The sequence below is a fragment of the Mus musculus genome, chromosome 8, assembly GCF_000001635.26.
Source record: "Mus musculus strain C57BL/6J chromosome 8, GRCm38.p6 C57BL/6J".
Classification (NCBI taxonomy): Eukaryota; Metazoa; Chordata; class Mammalia; order Rodentia; family Muridae; genus Mus; species Mus musculus.
In genome coordinates this window covers 94,283,242-94,303,956 of record NC_000074.6, presented here as the reverse complement: position 1 = coordinate 94,303,956, position 20,715 = coordinate 94,283,242, and the positions used below count along the sequence as shown (strand labels likewise).

Sequence of the window (20,715 nt, the reverse complement as noted above, 5' to 3'; positions counted from 1 at the left end):
GGGGAAGAGGAGGGAAGGAAAGAAGAAAAAGAAAGCTGACTGTGTAGTTATTAGTTGGGAATTACACAATAAAAAAAATAAAGTGGATTTGATACAAAATCCACTGTCCCTGTCCTGAGTACTACACAAACTTCATGCATTACGAGCGTTGAGCATGGCGGACTTGAGCAGCCAAAGGACACTGTGCCTACTTTTAACCATAGGTAGTCCTCAGTCTTGTCGGCTACTTCACTCTGATTGTCGGTGATATCGCATCTCCCAATAATACAGTACACAGCTCTCTTGTAGGGGTCTGTGTTGTTCCTGAGGGCTCTGCGGTAGTGAAGTCGGAGTTTGTTTTCTGTAGCTGGAGACAATCTGAAGACACAGAGAGAGAAAGACTCAGCAAAGATCCTGAAAGGTGAAGTGCAAGCATGCCCATAACAGTCTGGAAGCTCTCCATCATCCTGAGCACAGGGCCTCTCTGCTCACCCACCACTCTCACCTGACTTCTAATTGCTAGCACTACATCCTTTCGCCCATCGGCCTTCTACAGGTCTAAGACCTCATTAGGAAGACTGGGGATTCTAGGGCTCAATATTCCCTCCAACATCCCTCAAGCAGGTCCTTCCCTAAATGTCTTGCTGTTGACGTTTATCAGCATGCACATGTGTGTGCAGCAGAGGGTAGAGGGCAGAGGTCGACCTCTCATGCCACTCTTCGGGTGGGTGGTGGGTTTTGATACAGTATCCCTTTCTGTTCTGAGCTTGCCAATTAGGTCAGGCTGACTTGCCAGAGCCCAGAAAGCCGTCTTTCTTCACTTCACCAGTGCTGAGATCACCAGCTAGTGCTACCGTGCTTAACAAGGGCTCTGGGACTGAACTCAGGTTTGCACTGCAAGCACTTTTACCTACTGAGGTTGCACTCCAACTTCATCCTTCAACTTTCTTAACCTTGGGCCTCCACACCCCCTTATTCACACGGGCTCACCTTCCAAATAGTAGACCTGTACCCCAATCTTTGGCTCAGTTGGGTGCTAATGCTGCCTCTACCCCAGTGGTGATCAAACCCTGGGCTCTGTGTATGCTGGGCAGGCAGATGCTCCACTTCTGAGCTCATCTTCAGCCCTAAACCTACTTTAAACTATCTAAGCAAATCAGAGGCTTAGGATCTGAGATAACTTCCTAAAGTGGCAGTATTAGCCCTTGAGTATTGGCTTCCCACAGGAACCACTGCAGTGAGTGTCACATTTCTTCTATACATGTGCATATATACAAACTGGGTTTGAACATGAACGTGTGTCCAATTACATAAGCACAACCAACTGCTGCTTACCAGTCCCTTAGTTTAGGAACGCTTCTTGAGGCAGTGGTCATTATCTCAATGCTAACTTCAGACTGATGAAATTCTAGCTCTAACTTGAGTCATAAGGCATACAGCAAATAGCATACACATCCACATGACTGAACAAAGAATATTTGTATTTAACAAAGTAACTAACACAAAAAGACTCATTTTATTTCAGTTATTATTTAGTTAGTTTTCTGGAGACAAAACATCTTGAACTCACAACCTGATGTCTCAGATTCCTGTCTGCTGGGATTACAGGCACACACCAACACTCTTGGACAAAAAGTTATGTTTTATGAAGCAATCAGTCTTAACCTAGAGTCTGTTCCATGCAGTCCTCCACTGACAGGAAACTCACTAAATGCAGTCTATATCTGCAGCAAAGCACAGTGCTCATGGTACCTTCTATCCTTGCTGTTCATGTACTCCTGGAACCAAGTTTTAAATTCCCCAAGCTGGTGCTGGGCTCGACTGACGACTTGTGATGCGGCAAGCAGGTCTCCACAGCGCATGCAGTAATAAATTAATGCCCAGACAGGATGGCCTTCTACCTCTCCATCCTACAAGACAAAGGCACAGTCAAACAAAAGCTAACAAACACTTTGTGATGTGAGACACCCAGCTAAGGTACGCAGTTCCCACCATAACCCCATGGGCTAAGAGCCACTGATTGTATCCTATTCCCTGTGTTTCGAAAACACATTGAGTTGTCCAGGGAAAACTGGGAGTGGCAGTGTGCGATGGATCTGGAGGTACTGTGATGCCAACAGAGCCCACCTATGCTTTTTCTCCTAGCCAGCAACAATGGGATCACCTTCTTTGATTTTGACAAAATAAAGGCTAAAGATGTCACTGACTAATGAGAGCAATTCATCCACTTGAGCTTATAAAACTGAACATGACTTATCCCTCCAAATGTTTAACTGTCTGGATATCAAGAGCTGCGAGGTGACTGTCTCCCACTCCCAACGATGTGACCACCCACCCACTTTTCGCTTGTCCGTGGAGCAGGCCTGGCCTTGTACTGTTCGTTGTCAGTTCTTTCGGAACTCTTGGCACTCCCCGCCCTTCTGTAGCAGAAGCTTCATCTTGGCATCACGTGCCCTCTTCAACACGGTTAAGCTATGCAAGGCCACATGCTCAGCTTTGGGACTCAATGCCTTCCTTTACCAGCTAACCCAAAGCTTGCTAAGCCCTGCCACATGCCCTACCACTCCAGATACTCTGCTTTCTCTCTTGTTTGTCCACACTGTTCTCCCCGCCTGGAACAGCCTTCCAGAGGCCCACTGAGGGTGAGCCCCTGCTCTTTAAGAGTTAAGTTTGACCTTTTATGAAGCTAGCATCTTTAGGCACAAAGCTCCAGCTTAGCTTGTACATTCTATCAGACACTGTAAAATAACCCCCACCTGCAAGACAAGCAGGCAGAGGGACTAAATCACACTCAATGCCACTCTTTCAGCTGGTTTGCTTTAAACTTCTGACATATTCCTCACTTCGTGTCTTACACCCACATGTAAGTGTCTGAGAGAGCACTTAAAGCTTAACTTTGAAAACTCATCTGAGACATGGTGTTGGCACATCTCCTGCCTCTACTCAGGATTTTTGCATGACTGGTTTTGAAAGGGCCCCCAGGAAACAGCACGACCCAGCCTCTTTACCACACAGAACTCCCTTCAACTAAGAATGCCTAAGATCAACTAGTGGCTCTGGAATGTGTCTGGCCCTGCAGAGGTACCTGAAGTCCTGGTGAAGGAGCTGGCAGTTTAATGTTTAGGAAACTCCGAACCAGCTGGTAAGTCCCAGGCACACCGCCCAGCTGTGCCTGATGCAGATTTCCGAAGACAGTCACAAGGGTGTAATTCTTATAACTAGAAACATTTTTAAAAGAAAAAAAATGGTCAAGGTTGACAACATGTACTACACACATCCATCTCCATGTTCAGAACACATGACTCTGAGTTCTACAGGCAAGGGCTGACTTTAAATTTCATACAGAAAAGGAAACACCTATGCAATGAAGCAAATTCCACTCTTATCATTGTATAGATTTTTACTACAGGTACCCCAGATAATTCCTAGGAATACAGCTGAGGATTTCCAATACTTCAAGAGTGGAGCCTACTGCTCTAATGGGTTTGCTTTTGAAAAACAAAACTTATTTTAAAGAATTCGAAATCAATTCCATGAAAAGTCAGAATTGTCCAGTGAATTCCATCCTACCCTTTACCTAGATTACCAGGTTCTAACATCTGTACGCATTTCCTAGCTCTACCCTTCCTATCCCACACCCAAACATACATAGGAACAGGATTCTGTTTATTCCCAGAAGCATTTACAAATGTTGTTAAAAGGTAAGTATGTTACCTGACCTACCAACATTTCAGCCATGTACCTCCTAAGAGCCAGGATATTTTCCTACCTAACCCAAATGCCATTATGACACCCAGAAATTGAGTATTAACAAACTACTATCTAAAGCACAAGCCACTGTCAAGTTTTTAATAATGGATTTGACCTGATTCCTATGCTCATATTCACAATTCACCCGTCCCCAGTTCTGTTTGTTTGAGACAGGGTCTTACTCTGTGGTCCTAGCAGTTCTGAAACTGAAGGTGTGGGGGGAAGGGGACGGGGATACTTTGTATTTATAGTGATCCTTCTGCCTCAGCTTCCCAAGTGCTAGAACTACAGACATGAACTATAGCACCCAATAGATTGTTTTCCTTCTAAATCCCAGACTCAACTTATAAAATCCAAGGCTCTTTGCTTAACTGGCACCCACTTTCATTCCTCTTTAGTCCAGGGAGTTCTCCCACCTTCTGTCTTTCCTGATACCCACCTCTTTAGACAACCAAGAAAAGTTGTCTGACAGAATGCCTCACAAGCTACATCATTTCTATGTGACTAGGCTCAGACTTAAGATTTTGTAACCCAGTAACTAAGTCTTTGTACACAATGACAGTTTTACAATGAGAGTCTGCCACTGGCAGCTACTATATCTCTTGGCTACCAAGCACTGACCAGATCTTTCTAACAGTGCACTATAACATAAGACTCTTCTCTTAGTACTCAAGAAAAAACCTGTGTCTGTGTGGCTACTCTGTTCTCTGTCAATGTTTTATCTTACCTAATACTGTTAGCTCCCAGTGGCAGTCTATGCTGAACCATTATTACAGTGGGGACTACAGAATGCTATCAATTCCCGCGTCATTTCCCTACTTTGTACCATGCCTCTTTATAAGTGTTTCTACTCCATTATTAGACCACACTATAATCAGAACTTTAAAAACATGTTCTGACTGCCTCAAAAGGTCAGATAACCCATGAGCACAAAGATGTGCAATGTCCAGTTAGATGCTGTGAGCAGTGAGGTGAGAGAGGGGGAAAGACGGGGAATAAACCCAAAGACCAATTTCAGAGAACAAATCGTAAAATTTGATGCATTAGTAATAATGGTGTTTAAGAATTAAAAGTGAACTATGCAAAATTATGTATCATATATATCTAGATCATAACTACAAAAAATAAAACTAAACTAAATACTCATGACTAAAGAAGGAAGAGGAGGACACTATGAGGAGGCAAAAGGAGTCTCTAGGTGTGAGGGATGGGGACCTCTCTTCTGCAGGTCTTCTTTTCAGCATTTTCCAAAGTTTCCATAAAAAGCATGTATAATGGAAAAGAAGCACAAGGTAGTTTATAAATGCATTCTCCCCACCACTGCAAGTATTTAAACGCACAAGATGAGAGGACAGAGTTCTATGTAGTAGCCAGAGCAAACAGATGCCCACTACTACCTCTTCCAACTTGTAATAAGACACGTGTGCTGGCAAGATCCTAAATTAAAGAATTCTAAACTCTTGAAAACCAAGACAAATATATCCTATCTCAAGCCTTGGAACACGGAAGGGACAGACCAAGCCTATATTTTCTCAACATTTTTGGCCTGATCTCTAAAAACCTATTTGGAACCAGGTCTACTTTACCATCTGGTGGATTATGTATCCTGAAACATTACGTGTAGACTGTCAGCAGAAAGGCACCTGCAGAACTGTATCCCTGAGATTGCTATTCTAAATAGGTAATAAGAAAGCATTCAAAAGGATGCTGTAGAGAGTAATGCTACTCAAGAGATGGAGAAAAGGCTTTATTAACTGGACAGGTGCTTCTAGGGAGCTCTAAAAGTCCAGCTAGAGAATGGGCAATGAAAGAATAACTAAAGTCTGGGCTGGAGAAATGGATTAGCTGTTAAGAGAACTTTCTGCTCTTACAGAGGACCTGGGCTGGGTTCCTGGCACCCATATGGTTGCTCACAACTGTCTGTAACTCCATACTGTTACAACCTCACTGTACCAACCTCACTGGCACCAGACGTACACATGGTGTACATATGTACTTTCAGGAAGAACACCCATACACATAAAATAAATACATTTAAAAAGTTAAAAACTGCGTGGAATAAATAATAAACTGGGATGCATAAACAATAGAACACAGACCTGGTAGCTGAAACACCAACTTAATGATTAGGTTTAACAGAAAAAGCATTTAATTTTTAATTCCTTAAGATTTTTATACGGTATAAGATTATCTGGCTCTTAGTCTTGTAACTAAAAATGAACAAATATTACTTTATTAGGGTCCTTATACTTGACAGTCAATACAGTCAAACTTCCATCACAAAAGCTTAGCCAGTGGGGCTGGAGAGATGGCTAATCAGCTGAGAGCACTGACTGCTCTTCCAGAGGACTTGAGGTTCAGTTCCAGCACCCACACAGTGGCTGGCTCACAGTGTCTAGGGGGTGCAGTCCTAGGGGGTCCAACACCCTCGTCTGGCCTCCATGGACACCGTACTCTTGTGGTACACAGGCATAACTAACCATAAAAATAAAAATGTAAACTAACGTGAAAACAGTCAAAGTCTAAAGAACTATTTCTCAAACCTTTACACAGAGAGATTAGAGAAAGTCAACAACAGCCCCGGTTTACAGATGCAGATTTCTAGTATCAGGAATGGAGACTGGTGAGGGCGTGCATTTCATGTCACTAAGGTGCAATTAGTGTGATATGTGCTATGAAAACCAGTTCCCTGCAGCATCAAGTCTGACTTCCCTCAGGGATCTTCCTAATCAAGTAGTATTTTGTTGACAAAGCAACCACACTGCAAGGCTGCTGGCATTTGAGACTGGCTAAGGCTGCAATTCAGCTCGTATACTCAGCTAAGCTTTCTCCTCTCAGGCCAGCGGGGTGACACCCAGCACCCTGACTCTATTTAGAGTCACACTCCTGACCATCCCTGCTGGCATTCCACAGACTGTCACAAATACAATGAATGGTGCTGGCCCTAGTAATGAAGTGGACAATAGGGTATGACGAACCAGCTACGAACCAACTCTGATTAGTGAGGAGGTGGAAGAAAGCCCAGGCACAAAGCGCTGGCCTCGGCAGCTATGCAGGGCCCTGACTCAGGGGTTAACTGGGTAGGGCCAAGGAGAGTAAAGTTACAGGGGCCTTGCTAAGATTTCCAAGTCATTTATTGCAAGAGTGAGTTAAAAAGCTGTAAGAAAACAAAGGAACCTGAGGAGTGAATGCTGGACCATATTAGGAAATCAGAATTATAACCCAAGTCATTATGATCTAATCAACATGTCTCCGTGTTAAATTATGGAAAGCAGAGAAATAAAAGATGTGAACAGTGCTTTCCCTCACCACCCTTTCCATGTATGATTTTATCAAGTGCAGAAACAGTCTGAGTAGATAAGTGTTCTGACAACAGAATTAGCTCAGCTCCAGTCAGTTTAAAGTACTCCAGTTATAACACACTCAGTCCCAGAACTACGTAAGACCAAGTAACATGTGACTTTAGGGAAGGTGAAAGCCTGCCCTGACCAGACACGGACATACTGAGAGACAGAGAGAGGGGTGGAGGAGGGAGGGAGGGAGGGAGGGAGGGAGGGAGGGAGAGAGAGAGAGAGAGAGAGAGAGAGAGAGAGAGAGAGAGAGAGAGAGCGAGAGAGCGAGAGAGCGAGCTTCCTTACCTCTGCTCAAGATATCCCAAGGCTTGCTTGACAAAGTCCATACGCACTTCCACACTGCTCCGGCTCTTCAGGGCGTCAGTTGCTGGTGTCAGCACCACATCTGTCATTTGTTTTACCATGGCCCACATGTCAGAAATGCTCTGCATATAAATGAGGTTGTGTATGACAACCATGTACAAGGGGAGGAGTTACCTGGCTATGACTGCACTGGCAGGCAGAATGAGGAAGGGTTGAGGTTTTATGTCTGAGATGCCCCTGGCTCAAATTCAGTGCAGAAGATGGGCCTCTGCCTTGCCAATCCTAAGAGCTCTGATCACTGATGAGTATATCCCTGCCCTGCTTGGAGCTGGCTTTCAGACCAATTACCATGCCAGGCCTGACAGAAGCACCTCCATCATTATAGGCACATGAAAGTAAGAAGAGCTCAACCTTAGTGGCTCACCCTTTAAGAGGGAGTGAATGCACTTCTAATTACCCAGCACTCTAGGAACTTAAACATAAGTCCTTACAAGGTTATTTAAGTTTCTTAGGGCTTAAAATAAGAGTTTAACCTAAATAACACGGTTCTGTCCTCCCAGAGGCTCTCTGGGCTGCCACCGTAGCCCACTTTATCAGTAAATGCCACGGCCTCCTGTTCTCCCTCCCACTCCACCTCAAGAGCGCCTCCAGGAAAGAGGGTTTTCTTTGTGTTCCTCTCCCCAGGCTCTGAATTTCTCCTTCAAAACCTGTTTTCTGGCCCCTTGGCAACACTCTAAAGATAGAAGCAGAGAAATGCACTGCAGTGGGGAAAAGTTGGTTCTCCTGGCGCCTCTCTCAACAGTGAAAGCTGCAGAATGAATACTAAGCAAATGTGACTAGTGAAGTCTCACGTCTGTCTTGAAATCTGTTTGTACTGCTTTTTATTTTACTACTGGGGGGGGTACAATTCTGAAAAACAAACCTGTGTATGAGTGTTTCTGCTCCTGTACTGGCCTTCCCTTCCTTCTGCCTTCCCTCCAGCACCTTCTAATGCACCCACCCCTATCCACCCACTGCTGCTCTTCCTAAAGGAGAAAGCTGCCAGGGAAGTAAGAGGGTGAGGAAGGCGTAAGTTAAGTTCAAGGAGATAGCACCAACTCCGCCCTCTGCATCCTTAAAGAGCATGCTGATACCTGAGGAGAGAAAATGGTCAAGAAGCCAAACAGAGCTCAGGACCTCTGACCACTGACTAATCCCAGCCAGAACTTTTGAGGATTTTTTTTTAATTATGTATTTTCCTCATTTACATTTCCAATGCTCTCCCAAAAGTCCCCCATACCCTTGGATGTATTTTTAAAAAGCCACCACAAAAACAATCACTCCAATTTATAAAAAACATTGGGAAAAAAATGCTAACTCTTAAAACAGTCTCTCTTAGCATACTGCAGCCTAGTCAGTAAGGCGCTGACGCCATTTGAACACGGAATGTGGGTTTCTACCCAGGTTAGGTCTGGGCACTACCTTGTCATCCAGCTCTGCGACAGAGGCACACAGGTCCACCAGGTTAGGCTGTAGGTGTCCACTCACAATCTTCTCGTTATAGATATAGATCTGAAAGAAGGAAACAAAAGTAACCAGCACGAGATACTCTCACTTCCTTAGAGATCAGAAGTCATTCTGAAGCCAGCAAGAGGCAGTAGAGGCCTATGTTAGCCTTCCCTTCCTCGGAGTGCCTAATCGTCCATAAGGCTAGGTCTCCACCTGTGGCCAGCACATTAAAGCTGACCACGAGCCCAGCCTTACAAACACCTGAAAAACATGGCGCAAGATAGTAGAGGACAGAGGCCAGGAACAAAAGGGAAGACGGCACACTATAGAAGCACAGGCAGGCTCTGATAAATCCAGGTCAGAGGACTGAATGGTCCCAGGCCACGGCTCACGGACTCGGGGAGGGCACAGCTGTCTTCTCCTTTGTCAGGGCAGTGTTTGCTACAGAGTTGGAATATTACCCCTAGAAAGCATCTCTGGGCCCGGCCTGAGAACTCAGTGTGGCCGCCAGGCCTGACAACCTGAGTTAAATCTCTGAGACCCACATGGTAGTAGAAGGAAAGCTGATTCCCACAGGCTGTTCTCTGACCACTGCTCCCACAGTGAATAAAAAAGTACATAAACATAAGAGAAAGAATCTCTGCTCTTCAGGTAAAATCTCTTTCAAGAAAGAAACAAACAAAACAACAAAAACCACAGCGATGATTTGATGTCATGCTTAAGGTGTAAGATTTTACTTTGGATTTGACTTATAAAATACTGAAATAATTATGGTTACAAACTAAGTTCTCCTCTCGTGGAAGACTTTCTTTTACATCTTGAAGTCCCTGTTCTGGTGAGAAGAGGACCGAACTAAAGGCAAATCGTGACCCAAGGAACCTCAGCCTCTTCTACTGTAAATGGAGGATGCTGGTGTCAGTTTAGCTTCCAGGGCTGTCATACAGGTTCTGAACCATAAGCAGCACTTATTCGCTCAATGAGCATGACCTAGGAGCCTCCCTTTGGAAGGCTGTATTCTACAGAGTACATACACATTCACTACTGCGGGAGAGACCCACCTACTGGATCCTAGGTGCTGCAGAGGGTAAGTGCTCCAGACTTTAGCTTTTCAGATAAAGAAGCTACACTGTTTCTCTATGCACATGTCATTTTGTTGGGTCTGAGCTTGTGGTAGCCACAGCAACCAAGGGACTCAGTCAGGTGAAACCTACAGGATGCTGATATGGAGTGAGTATATGAAAGAGGGTGAGTGTTCTAAAACTGGAGAAGGAAATGAAGTCTAGTGGTGAAATATGGAGTGAAAGGAAGGGGCTGTTGTCTCTGGAGGACGGGGCAGGCTTCGGCTGCCTGAAATTTGAAGCAGTAATGTCTGATGGAAGAGACTTTAACCCTAAATCTGTTACCATCCTGTGGAGTATATTCTCTGGTTCTACTATCATTTAACATGAATCTACATTTACACTAAGAAAGCATTTAGGATATTTATCTCAACAAGTGTTACTCAAGATATCTGATATGTGCTAGCTAATGTAGAACTCCATTAATTAACTAGTTGCTGAGTCCTCTATTACAGAGCACAAGGCCTAAGCTCCTCATAGGCCATGCTCACTTTTGTAGTCGCCATCTGTTTCTACCCCTAACTCTCACACTCCAGGGTGGCAGGGAGGAAATACATCCTCGTGTCTCTCAGGGTCATGACTAAATGATGCAGATCTGGAGACTCTGTGGAGGAAAGCAGCAACTACAGTAAAACACGGGCTTCCTTGAGTTGCATTCCTTTATTCCAAGCATCAGCCCCAGGTAAGCCTTGATCAGCCCCAGGTAAGTCTTGCGCACAGCTTGATCTTGATCTGTGCTTAGTGGTGCAGGCTCATGATCAGCAACCAGGAGCACGACCCCGACACGGCAGGAGCATCTTGCCTTCACTGCAATGCTATGCAGTGTCAGCACACTGCTTACCAAGGCACACAGCCTTTTGACAGCCCCACTCAATAAGGGTAAAAGGATCTGACCATATCCTTAGCCAGCCAAGTAAGTGATTCAGTTACTGCAGAACCCCATTTGCTTCATTCTCTAGGAAGCTACTGCCAACAATGCCAAAAGAAACACCTGGTCAGTAGAGAGCAAATTTCAATTTCCCCGCACTATCTGAGTCATGAGATTAACCCATTTAACAGAATAGAGAACAGTTGCATTCATGGTGAAATATTAACTAATCCCATGAGCAAGACGTCCCCGTGCTTTCAGGTCTGACTCTGCTGTGAAATCACTACTCCTGTGACTCTCTAAGGATCATAGCATTCCTTCTCCAGGATGAAATGTTTCTAAAAGGCATACTCACCTGCCGGGCATAGGCCATCTCAATGCTATCCAGAGAGCTTCGCCCAGGGGGATTCACATCACCGATGTAACTCGGCTATAAGTAAAGACACAGCGGCATCAGTTAAGAACAGTACTCGATTGCATAAACACATCCATGTCTGTAACCTGAACAGGGAAAGCAACAGAGAACAGCAGCAAGGCTCTGCTACAAGGACACAGGTTCAGCTATCCTCTAACAGCCCCAGGAAATAGTTTCCAGTACTAAAAACTTAATTTTAAAAATTATGCATTTAAAGAGTACTTGATTGCAGTCTCTGAATTTCCATTTAAATGACTTTTGCCTAATGCTCCTGTTTTCAAAAGCACCTCTCCTTCAGCTGCCCTTGGCCAAGCCACAATTTTACCACACATAAAGTCAATTATCCATCAACAGGATGTGTGCACTGTAACTCCTGAATAGAAGCGGCTGGCAAACGTTCAGCTGGAATTCCACAGTCAGAGCTGCCTAAGAACTGGGAACACGGACGCACAGCACGCTGCATGGGAGAATGTTCCCTACACCTCCGAGCTCCAATCAGGTCTGGAAAACATGTAGTCTTTAGATCAAGCCATGTTGGCTATGACAAGACAGGGCACAATAAAGGAATGCATAACAGGGCCAGGGAACCAGAGACCAGAAAGGCAAGGAAGCCAGGCAGACAAGGCTAGAGAAGGGCTCACTGGGAGCCTGGAGGTATGCAAAGAGACAGCAGTGAGTGAGCAGTGTGAGCCCCTAACTCACACTCTCTCTCTCTCTCTCTCTCTCTCTCTCTCTCACACACACACACACACACACACACACAGAAGGAATGGGCTTCTCAGAGTAGAGAGCATTCAGAAAATAGCCATTCTGGGATAGGCATGTAGCAGAAGGGAGTGGCACACTTTTATTTTAGCACCCATGATTGTACAAAGTGTAGGTAGAGGTGTGTAAAACTTTACCAAGGAGAGGGTGCACTCTAGACAGGAGAGAAAGAACTATAATAGCGCTCGCACAAAACAAGTCTAGGGTGAAAACTAAATCCAGTGATACCACAGAGGGAGAGATAGATGAGTCTCTACATAGAATTTTTGCCTTCATGAACACAAAGAGGAATCAAACTGATTAATTTAGAAAATTTTGTTATAAAAGCCCAGTACTGTTTAATTATGAACAACAAACAAACAAACAAACAAACAAACAAACAAACCACCGGGACACCAAGGAAACCAACACATACTTACCCACATGGATCACCACCACCAAAACCAAAACCTCTAATGTGAGTAAAACATGGGACAAAGCAAAACTGTAGAACCTCAAATACACAATGATGCAGCTTATATAGATGACAAGAAAACAATATGTCACAAACATACAATATCCATACACAGAAGTCCCTAGCAGGGAACCAGAAGGATGGACAGAGGTTGTCTGGACAGTGTGAGTGCATAAAAGCTCACGGTGTGAGGAACTTTCTGTGGTGCATCACAGAAGGAAAATGAAGGGCCTGTTGAGTAGTTTTGAACTTCTTTTGCAAAGAGCAGCAGGGTACTTTCTGTGCTTGGAATTCTACTCCAACCCCAACATATGAACTCGGCCATCCCTTAGGAACCAGACAGGGAGCACAGTACACAACTGAGAAGCATCTGGGGTGAGGCCGTCAAATCCACACTGTCAGTCTATATTTTACCAACCAATCACATCATTCATTTAAGACATGTCATACATGCCACTATAAGCTGGAAAGAATAAAAATGCTGCCAAACTACAACCCATAACTGAGTAAGATGCTGTGATTTCAGAGATGCTAAAATATGGGAAAGCTGTATGATTGACACTTGAAATATGGTATTAAGTGTCTTATCAAAATTAGTGTCTGCTCAATATTCACAAGTTTCACACAGCACAGCACAGAGCAGAGCAGCAGCCGTGTCATCTGTCAGGAAGCCTCAGCTCAGCTTCTCTAGCCAAGTCTGTTGCTTGCTGAGTCATTTTCCAGACAACTCGCCTGGGGAGACGCCCAGTGGCCATGGCCAAAATTCAACCCACCTACGTTAAATCCGCCTTTAAATACTGCTTTTTATTTTTTAAGAAAGTGATTCTCAGAAAGAGAGCATATGTATATGTGTACATATGTATGCATGCATGAACATATGGATACATGTGTACATGTGTTCAGTTGAATCCTCCTCTACCTTTCCATGGTTTCCAGGGTTCAAGTTCAGGCCGTGAGGCTTTCATGGCAAGCACTTTTACCCACTGAGCCATATCACCAGCCCCAAATATAGTTTACATGTCGATTAAAATATATCTAGGAATTCCCACACTGCTCAACTCCATCTTGCCATGCAAGCCAGACACTGGAGTCATTCCTTACACTCACCAGATGTAAGAACTGGGCCACAAGAATCCATAGCAGGGCAACAGCCTCAAGAAACTTATGTTAAAGCACACTATTTTTATCTAGGCAACACTTGAAAAGTTAACAATCTTTCAATTCCTACCTTCCTTTAAAAGTTGTTTCTCTTTCTTCAATGGCATCCTAAGGATATTAATTTTCCAAATAACTTTATGCTATTAAAGTGCCACTTCCTTTATTAATTGCCAGGAATAGATATTAACAGTGTCTTCACTCTTCTGTTATTGAGAGGCTTCTGAGAAAAACAAACGTTCCAGAGGCTACCATATTTCAGTTCATTTCTGCCTTTAAAAACTCCCCCAAAAGCCTCAGACTCAACTTTATATTAAATTAACCAAACCTGGACATTTTCCTTCAAATATAAGGTTAACTCAAAATGATCTGAGGTCTCCTCTCTGACGACTCTGATCTAACAATTGCTAACAATAAGATGCCCAAAAAGAACGCTATACTCACCAAATCCTACTTCTTCAATTATTACTTTTCCATTTATATAAAATTTTTTCATTCTTAGAAATTCTTCATAAATCAAAAGAGAGAAAAAAAGCCATATTAAAACAATTGCTGTTAACAGTGTACAGCTTCCCTAACGCTGATAGGGCTGTAACACTGCACAGGCCTGGAGCACACACCCCATGCCAGACACCGGGCTGCAGCTTTGTATCTGTTCCCAGTCCTTATAACAGAGGAAAAGGTGTCTCACAAGAGAAATCCAGGCTCAGGCTTAATTCTGATACCTGTCATCTGCCCTTCAAACTGTATGCTCTCTTCCACAGAACAAATGAAGTGGAGATAATATATATAGCTTTCCATCATTTTGAAAGAAATTACATGGAATGAACCCATGAAAACACAGGGCTCTATGTACTACAAGGACAGCTAAATTCTGAAAGATCACACCAAGTGTGGCAAAGATATGAAACAAATGGAATTTTCACATACTGATGGTGGAAGATATAATGAAACCATTTAGGGGTAATGTCTAGTAAATGGTGAACTTTCACAGGGTGTGGTGGCTCATGTCTTAACCCCAACCCCTTAAAGAAGCTAAGACAGAGGATCTCTGTGGATCTGAAGCCAGCTTACACTACCCAGTGAGTTTTGGGCCAGCCTGGACTTCAGAGTAAGATCTCAAAAAACCAAACAAACAACAAAAATGCTAACCTGTGTGGGTGTGGGTATGCGCATGCACACGAGTGTGTGCACGTGTACGCACACACACACACACACACACACACACACACACACACAGAGGGGAGAGGTGGGTGCTAAGAATTGAACCTGGGGCCTGGTGCACGCTAAAGTGCCCTTCCAGTAATCCCAACTTTAGCCCCAAAGCTGAACACACATATATATTCTGACCCAGCAATTCCTCTCAGGTGTACCCTCAAAGAGATACAAATATATTTTCATCAAGAGATAAAGGAATTGTTCTTAATAGCACTGTTTATAAAAGCCAAGAACTAGAAACTATCCAAATGTTCATCAACACATTCTAGTGTCTAGGGCACACAAAACTAGTTATACTCTTCAGTCATAAAATGAATGGCTTATCACTACAAATAAAATATATGAGTAGAGTGTTATGCAAAAAAAATCTACAAATAGCACATTTTATGGCTCCAGTTTTATAAAGTTCGAAGAGGTAGGACCTTGGGGAATGGGGCAGAGGTCAGAGGCTACTGCTGAGATACTGGGCTTGTTTTAGTAACTTGTTCATTTTTAATAACTGACTGAATTACATACTTAGGATTTTTATACTTTACTGAATAAACCTTACACTTTGTGGAGACAGATCAAAACAATAAAAGCAATGAAAACCATATGTAAACTGAGAATAAACCATTTGTAAGCTCAGGCCAGTAACTCCAACACTAAAAAGAATGAGACAGAAGGATCACACGAATGAAGTCATGCTATGCAGAGAACTCCAGACTAGTCAAGGCTATATATTAAAACCCTAATCCTATCTCAAAACAAATAAACAAAACTTCCCAGGAGTTTTCAGAAAATGACAATTCTCTGGGTACATGGAAGAGGCTTATATGTATCACCTGCCAACTTACACACAACATTGTTCACTCTGCCAAAAATCCCAACAGAGAACAATACTATAAGCCTGAGTAACTAACTCTCTCCAAGGGGCCTGGAGGTCATGGAAGAAGAGCCCACTGAATAGACTGGTCTATTTTTGAGAGAAGAGCAATCAAGGAAGAATATTTCATTTGTAGTTTATAATTACTTTCAAATCCCTGTACAGAGCACAGCCTATTAACACCATTTTAAAAAAATGAAGTTTATAAAACCAGGAGTTGTTCTAATTATTTGCTCAGACTCAGGAAGAATTGAAAGAGAAACACTAGATTAGCCAAGGGTCTTGTGTATTAGTTCTTCCTCCTCAGACTGTTTTCATCTGAAGTCTTTGAGTCTAAGAAATATAGGACAGTGTCCTTAAGGAGCAATTTCCCAAAATACCGGACACGAGCAGCTACTTACCTGGGGGCTTGACTGAACAGAAAGACAGGTTCTTAAGTTAATCTTAAATCCACCAAATCCTTGACCCACACTTCAGACAGCCAGGACTTGGAAGTTCTGGGCTTTCCAGCATGTTCTAACTCTGAGCCTGAGCTTCCCTATCTTCATATATAGTGAGAGTGTAGGAACCTGCACTGGCTGTGGGGCATATACCTGCAAATCAGAAATCAGTACTTGGGAGGATAGGATAGGAAGTTTGCAAACCTGAGGACAGCTTCAGCTACATAGTAAAATCTTCTCATTAAAAAGGGAAAAAAAAAAAAAAAGCTAAGTCCTCACCCAAAAGACCGAACAAGAAGCACTGGTAATATTAATATCATCACTTTTAAAACATTAAAAACTTTAAATAGCTATTTCTGAAGTTACTTTTAGATGCTTTTTCTTTTTTAACTTGACCCAGATAGGATCTCATGTATCCTAGGCTGGCTTTGATATTGAACTTCCTTCTCCTCCTGAGTACTGGGAATTGACCAGGGCTTTATGAATGTTGCTCTAACTGAGCTACATCCCCAACTCTGAAATTACTTTAGAAAGGACAACAGGGCTTTAATCCCAGTATTTGGGAGACAGAGGCAGGGGGATCTGTTTGAGTTCGAGACCAACCTGGTCTACAAGCAGGTTTCAGAACAGTCAGGGCTACACAGAGAAAACCTATCTTGAGAAAAAAAGGGGGGAGGGGATTGGGGGTGGGAGAGGAGGAGGAAGGGGGGGGAGGAAGGAAGAGGAGGAGAAGGAAGAGGAGGAAGAAGAAGAAGAGGAGGAAACAGGTCTGTTAGACCTAAATATAGTCCCTGAAAATTCCTTGCAGGAAAGATCTCCAACACGCAGTGAAACAGAAGAAAGCTGCAGAAGGGAGCACACAAATACTTTACACACATTAGCATATACTTTCAGCTATGTACACTCGTATAAAGCAATGCTAGAAATGGGTGTAAGGAAGAAGTGATGACCTACAGACTACAAAGAAAAACAGAATGGGTTATCAGGAGAGAGGGTGTTTTAAGTTTTGAACCACGTCCCTACACTGTCTTTATTTTTTTTAGTTAAATCTTTAAAAGAGAAGAACAATCTCAACTTAGTACAACTACAATAAACTTGGGCAATTAAGACAAGCAGACAAGCACTAGAACTTCGAATTTTGACTGGTGACTGATCTGATTCAACCTACCTCACTTTCTTGGGTGAAGTCAAGGGCATCCTCTCCCGACGCCAGCAGTGTGTGCAGAATCCTTTGTTTCACTTGTTCCCACTCGACCAGCATTGATTCTCGATGATACTCCTCAGCCATGCCAAAGGTCTGCCGACAGGACAGAGAGCAGACCCAGTGACTTTGGTTTCCTTTAAAACAATGCAGAGCTGCAAACAGGAGCCCCCACCCACCAACCACTTTTCTAGAAGCAGATCCAAACAATCTATTTTCAAATTTATCGTTTAAAAAAACTTGTTAGCAATGGTTTAACATACTAATGTGAAGACATTTCTGAAGACTCTCACTAAATTATGAGAAAATGTATATAAAATATACCATTTAAAAATTATTTTATTATTTTATATATATGGCTGTTTTACGTGCATGGATGTCTGCACATCACATGCATATCCAGTGCCCAGGGAGGCCAGAAGGGGATAGCAGATCCTTGAGACTAGAGTTACAAATGATTATGAGTCACCATGCTGGACACTGGAAATGGAACCCACATCTTCTGGAAGAGTAGCCAGTGCTCTTACCAGCTGAGCCATTTCTCCAACCCAAGCTTCCCGGTTTTAAGTGGAGAGCTGAGTGGCATGAAGTGCAGGTGCAATGGCCACCACCCTCCATCCTTAGAATGCTGATGCAAAACTGAAGCTCTGTAGCTGTTCACTAATAACAGGCTGCTCCTTTCTCTACCCAGACCCTGGCAACCATTACCCAGCTCTCTCTCTGACTGTGATTACTCCAGTTCTCTCTCTTTACGGCTGGCTTACTTTATTTAGCAGTCCCTAACATCCATCACGCTGAAGCATGTGCCACATTTTGTTGCATTTGTATGTAACACTGCTAAGAAGTGGGTATGCAGATATCTTTTCAAGTCCCAGCTTTCAGTGCTGGGGATGTACTCAGATGGAGAACTGCTGACACCATCTTGGTAATCTTCTGACTTTCTGAGGCTACAAGTTTCCATAAAGGATACAGCACTTTAGGGTATAGCACTGACAGTGAATCAGGGTTACCATTTTCCTACACTCTCACTCACTGCCGCACCGTTTGCTGTTGCTATAAGAACGTTAGGCAGTAGCTCACTGTCATTTTGATCTGAATCTTCCTAATGATGTGGTGATGAGCATCTCTCCCTATGCCTATTAAGACAGACATCTGTACTAGCCTTTTCGAATTAGGCTATTAAAAGACACAGTAGTACCTTTCCTTTTCTTTCTTTTTCATTTTTTTTTTGTTTTGTTTTGTTTTGTTTTTCGAGACAGGGTTTCTCTGTATAGTCCTGGTTGTCCTGGAACTCACTTTGTAGACCAGGCTGGCCTCGAACTCAGAAATTCGCCTGCCTCTGCCTCCCAAGTGCTGGGATTAAAGGTGTGTGCTACCACGCCCAGCTGTACCTTGTCTTTGTAGGTATGAAACAATGTAGGGCATGAAACAATGATGAATCACTGGTGTCTTAAGAGTTGAGACACTAAAGGGGGAGGGCTCTTCCAGTGAGTTTACTTATTTATGTAAAGTACTAATATTTCTGGTAACAGGAAAAAAGCAGTAAAAGAAAAATGCCTGCTGGAATTGATTTCCTAGCATCCTAGACCAATGACTACACTATAGTGACAGGACAACACTAGAACAAAGGCACTGGGGGTCAGGGAAGGGGAAAGAAGGGTGGATGGGAGAAAAGAAACAAAGGAAGAAAGGAAGACAGAACCAACACAGTTTACAGCTACATTGAATTGAGGCTGTTCTAGACCTGAAACTTTTTAATTGGTAGATCAGGTTTCCCCCAGATAAAACCCACTTTTCAAAAGAAGGCTATCTCACCTACAATGAGATTGCCATCTAATTAGGCAGCACTGAGAGCATATCAGTATCGCCTGCTTTATTTTGGGCAATGCAGATAATTTATACTGATAATCATTATATACACAAACTGTGGGGAACTATTAGAAAATTCAAATACATTCTTCCATAAATGCACTGAGTACTGAACAGCATTAAAATGTAAGCTAAAAGAGCAAGGGACACAATACACACACGCACACACGCACACACACAACGACTGGGAAGAAGGGCAGCACGCTTCATACGCTTTCTACAGTGCAATCATGGGAGAAATGAACAAAACTTTTAAAACTCTTCCTGTTTTGCTCTTTGTACCGAGATCAGACAGCATGGGTGGCAGAAATGGACACGGGCCAGCCAGTTAGCCAGAGTTGGAACATACACAGAAAACCTTTGTCTCTTGTTTATGTATAAACATAAACACAAAGGCTGTGCATTTTGACTAGAGACATGTGACTGATCAGAAAGGTGGAGTGAAAATGGAGAAAGAAGTGATTCCCTGGATGTGACTCACAATGGACACCACACCTTTTCTAACTGCTTCTTAGTGGAAGCCACTGCATTTTTAACCCTGACCCTATAGAAAAATATAGGGTTCCAATGGCAGGAGGACCTGGGCAGGTGGAAGAGTTTTCAAAAGCAAGCAAGACACAGGCAAAGGCTGAGGCACTGGCCCAGGACACTACAGCATCAGCAGGGTTTCTCTTGAAGACATGTTCTCTGGCTAATAATCAAGAGCAAAGTAGTAAAGGCAGTGACGAGCACAGATAAGACACCACCATAGAAAGCAGGGACGACCTCAGTGGGGTCAGTCAGAATTCCAGCATCAGGTAAGGGTTAAAGCAACCACAGTGGGAATTAACTACTACACCCCAAGTCCACTAGTTTACTAGGCTATCCTGGTACTTCTAGAAATACCAAACAACTTTGAAAAATGGAAGCTTTGGAGTTCAAGTGCTCACATGCCCCTGAGAAGTATGCCAGCTATTTATTTACAAACAGCAGCAACCTAAACACTGGCATCCTATTTACTGTTGGTGTGACAAAGAATATAAAATAAAAATAAATGGCCCAACATTAAAATCCTCTTGTCTTAACCATAGCACCCCAGCTTATCTTAGAGACAATGGAATGTCTAGCTTGTGGACCAATCAGGGATGATGAGCAGCCCATCTGCCCAGCTGTGGCCAGGTGGGTTTACTGTACCGTGGAGTCTGCAGTACTGAACTAGAGGCACAAAAGGTAATGGTGACCAAAGAGGAGCTACTCAAAAAAGAGGAAAGAGCAGGGAGGGTCTGAGGCAAGCAGGAAGTGGACATGGAAGAGTAAAGGAAAGTGAAAGGAAATGTAGAGACCTAAAACTCAAAAGGAAGGCAAAAGCAACCTCAGAAAAAAGTAACAAATTCAAGCTGAATGACGACTGTGTTCTGGGTGGAAGGCATTACCTGTAGAACACAGGTAAGAAAAGAAGGCAGGCCAGGCAGTGGTGGCGCACACCTTGAATCCT

The 20,715-nt window shown here is 43.3% G+C and overlaps 1 protein-coding gene across 5 annotated transcripts in view; it reads right to left on the bottom strand.

The window, feature by feature from the left end:
- Positions 1 to 20,715, bottom strand: part of Nup93 (nucleoporin 93) — a 113,537-nt gene that overhangs the window by 24,144 nt on the left and 68,678 nt on the right. For all 5 annotated transcript variants that reach the window (NM_172410.3, NM_001357266.1, NM_001357267.1 and 2 more), the window contains 7 exons: positions 17,340 to 17,468; positions 11,215 to 11,289; positions 8,847 to 8,936; positions 7,368 to 7,507; positions 3,065 to 3,197; positions 1,732 to 1,889; positions 192 to 357 (listed from right to left, as the gene is read on the bottom strand). In NM_172410.3, the coding sequence (NP_765998.1) occupies positions 192 to 357; positions 1,732 to 1,889; positions 3,065 to 3,197; positions 7,368 to 7,507; positions 8,847 to 8,936; positions 11,215 to 11,289; positions 17,340 to 17,468 (891 nt within the window). The remainder of the gene's footprint in view (positions 1 to 191; positions 358 to 1,731; positions 1,890 to 3,064; positions 3,198 to 7,367; positions 7,508 to 8,846; positions 8,937 to 11,214; positions 11,290 to 17,339; positions 17,469 to 20,715) is intronic.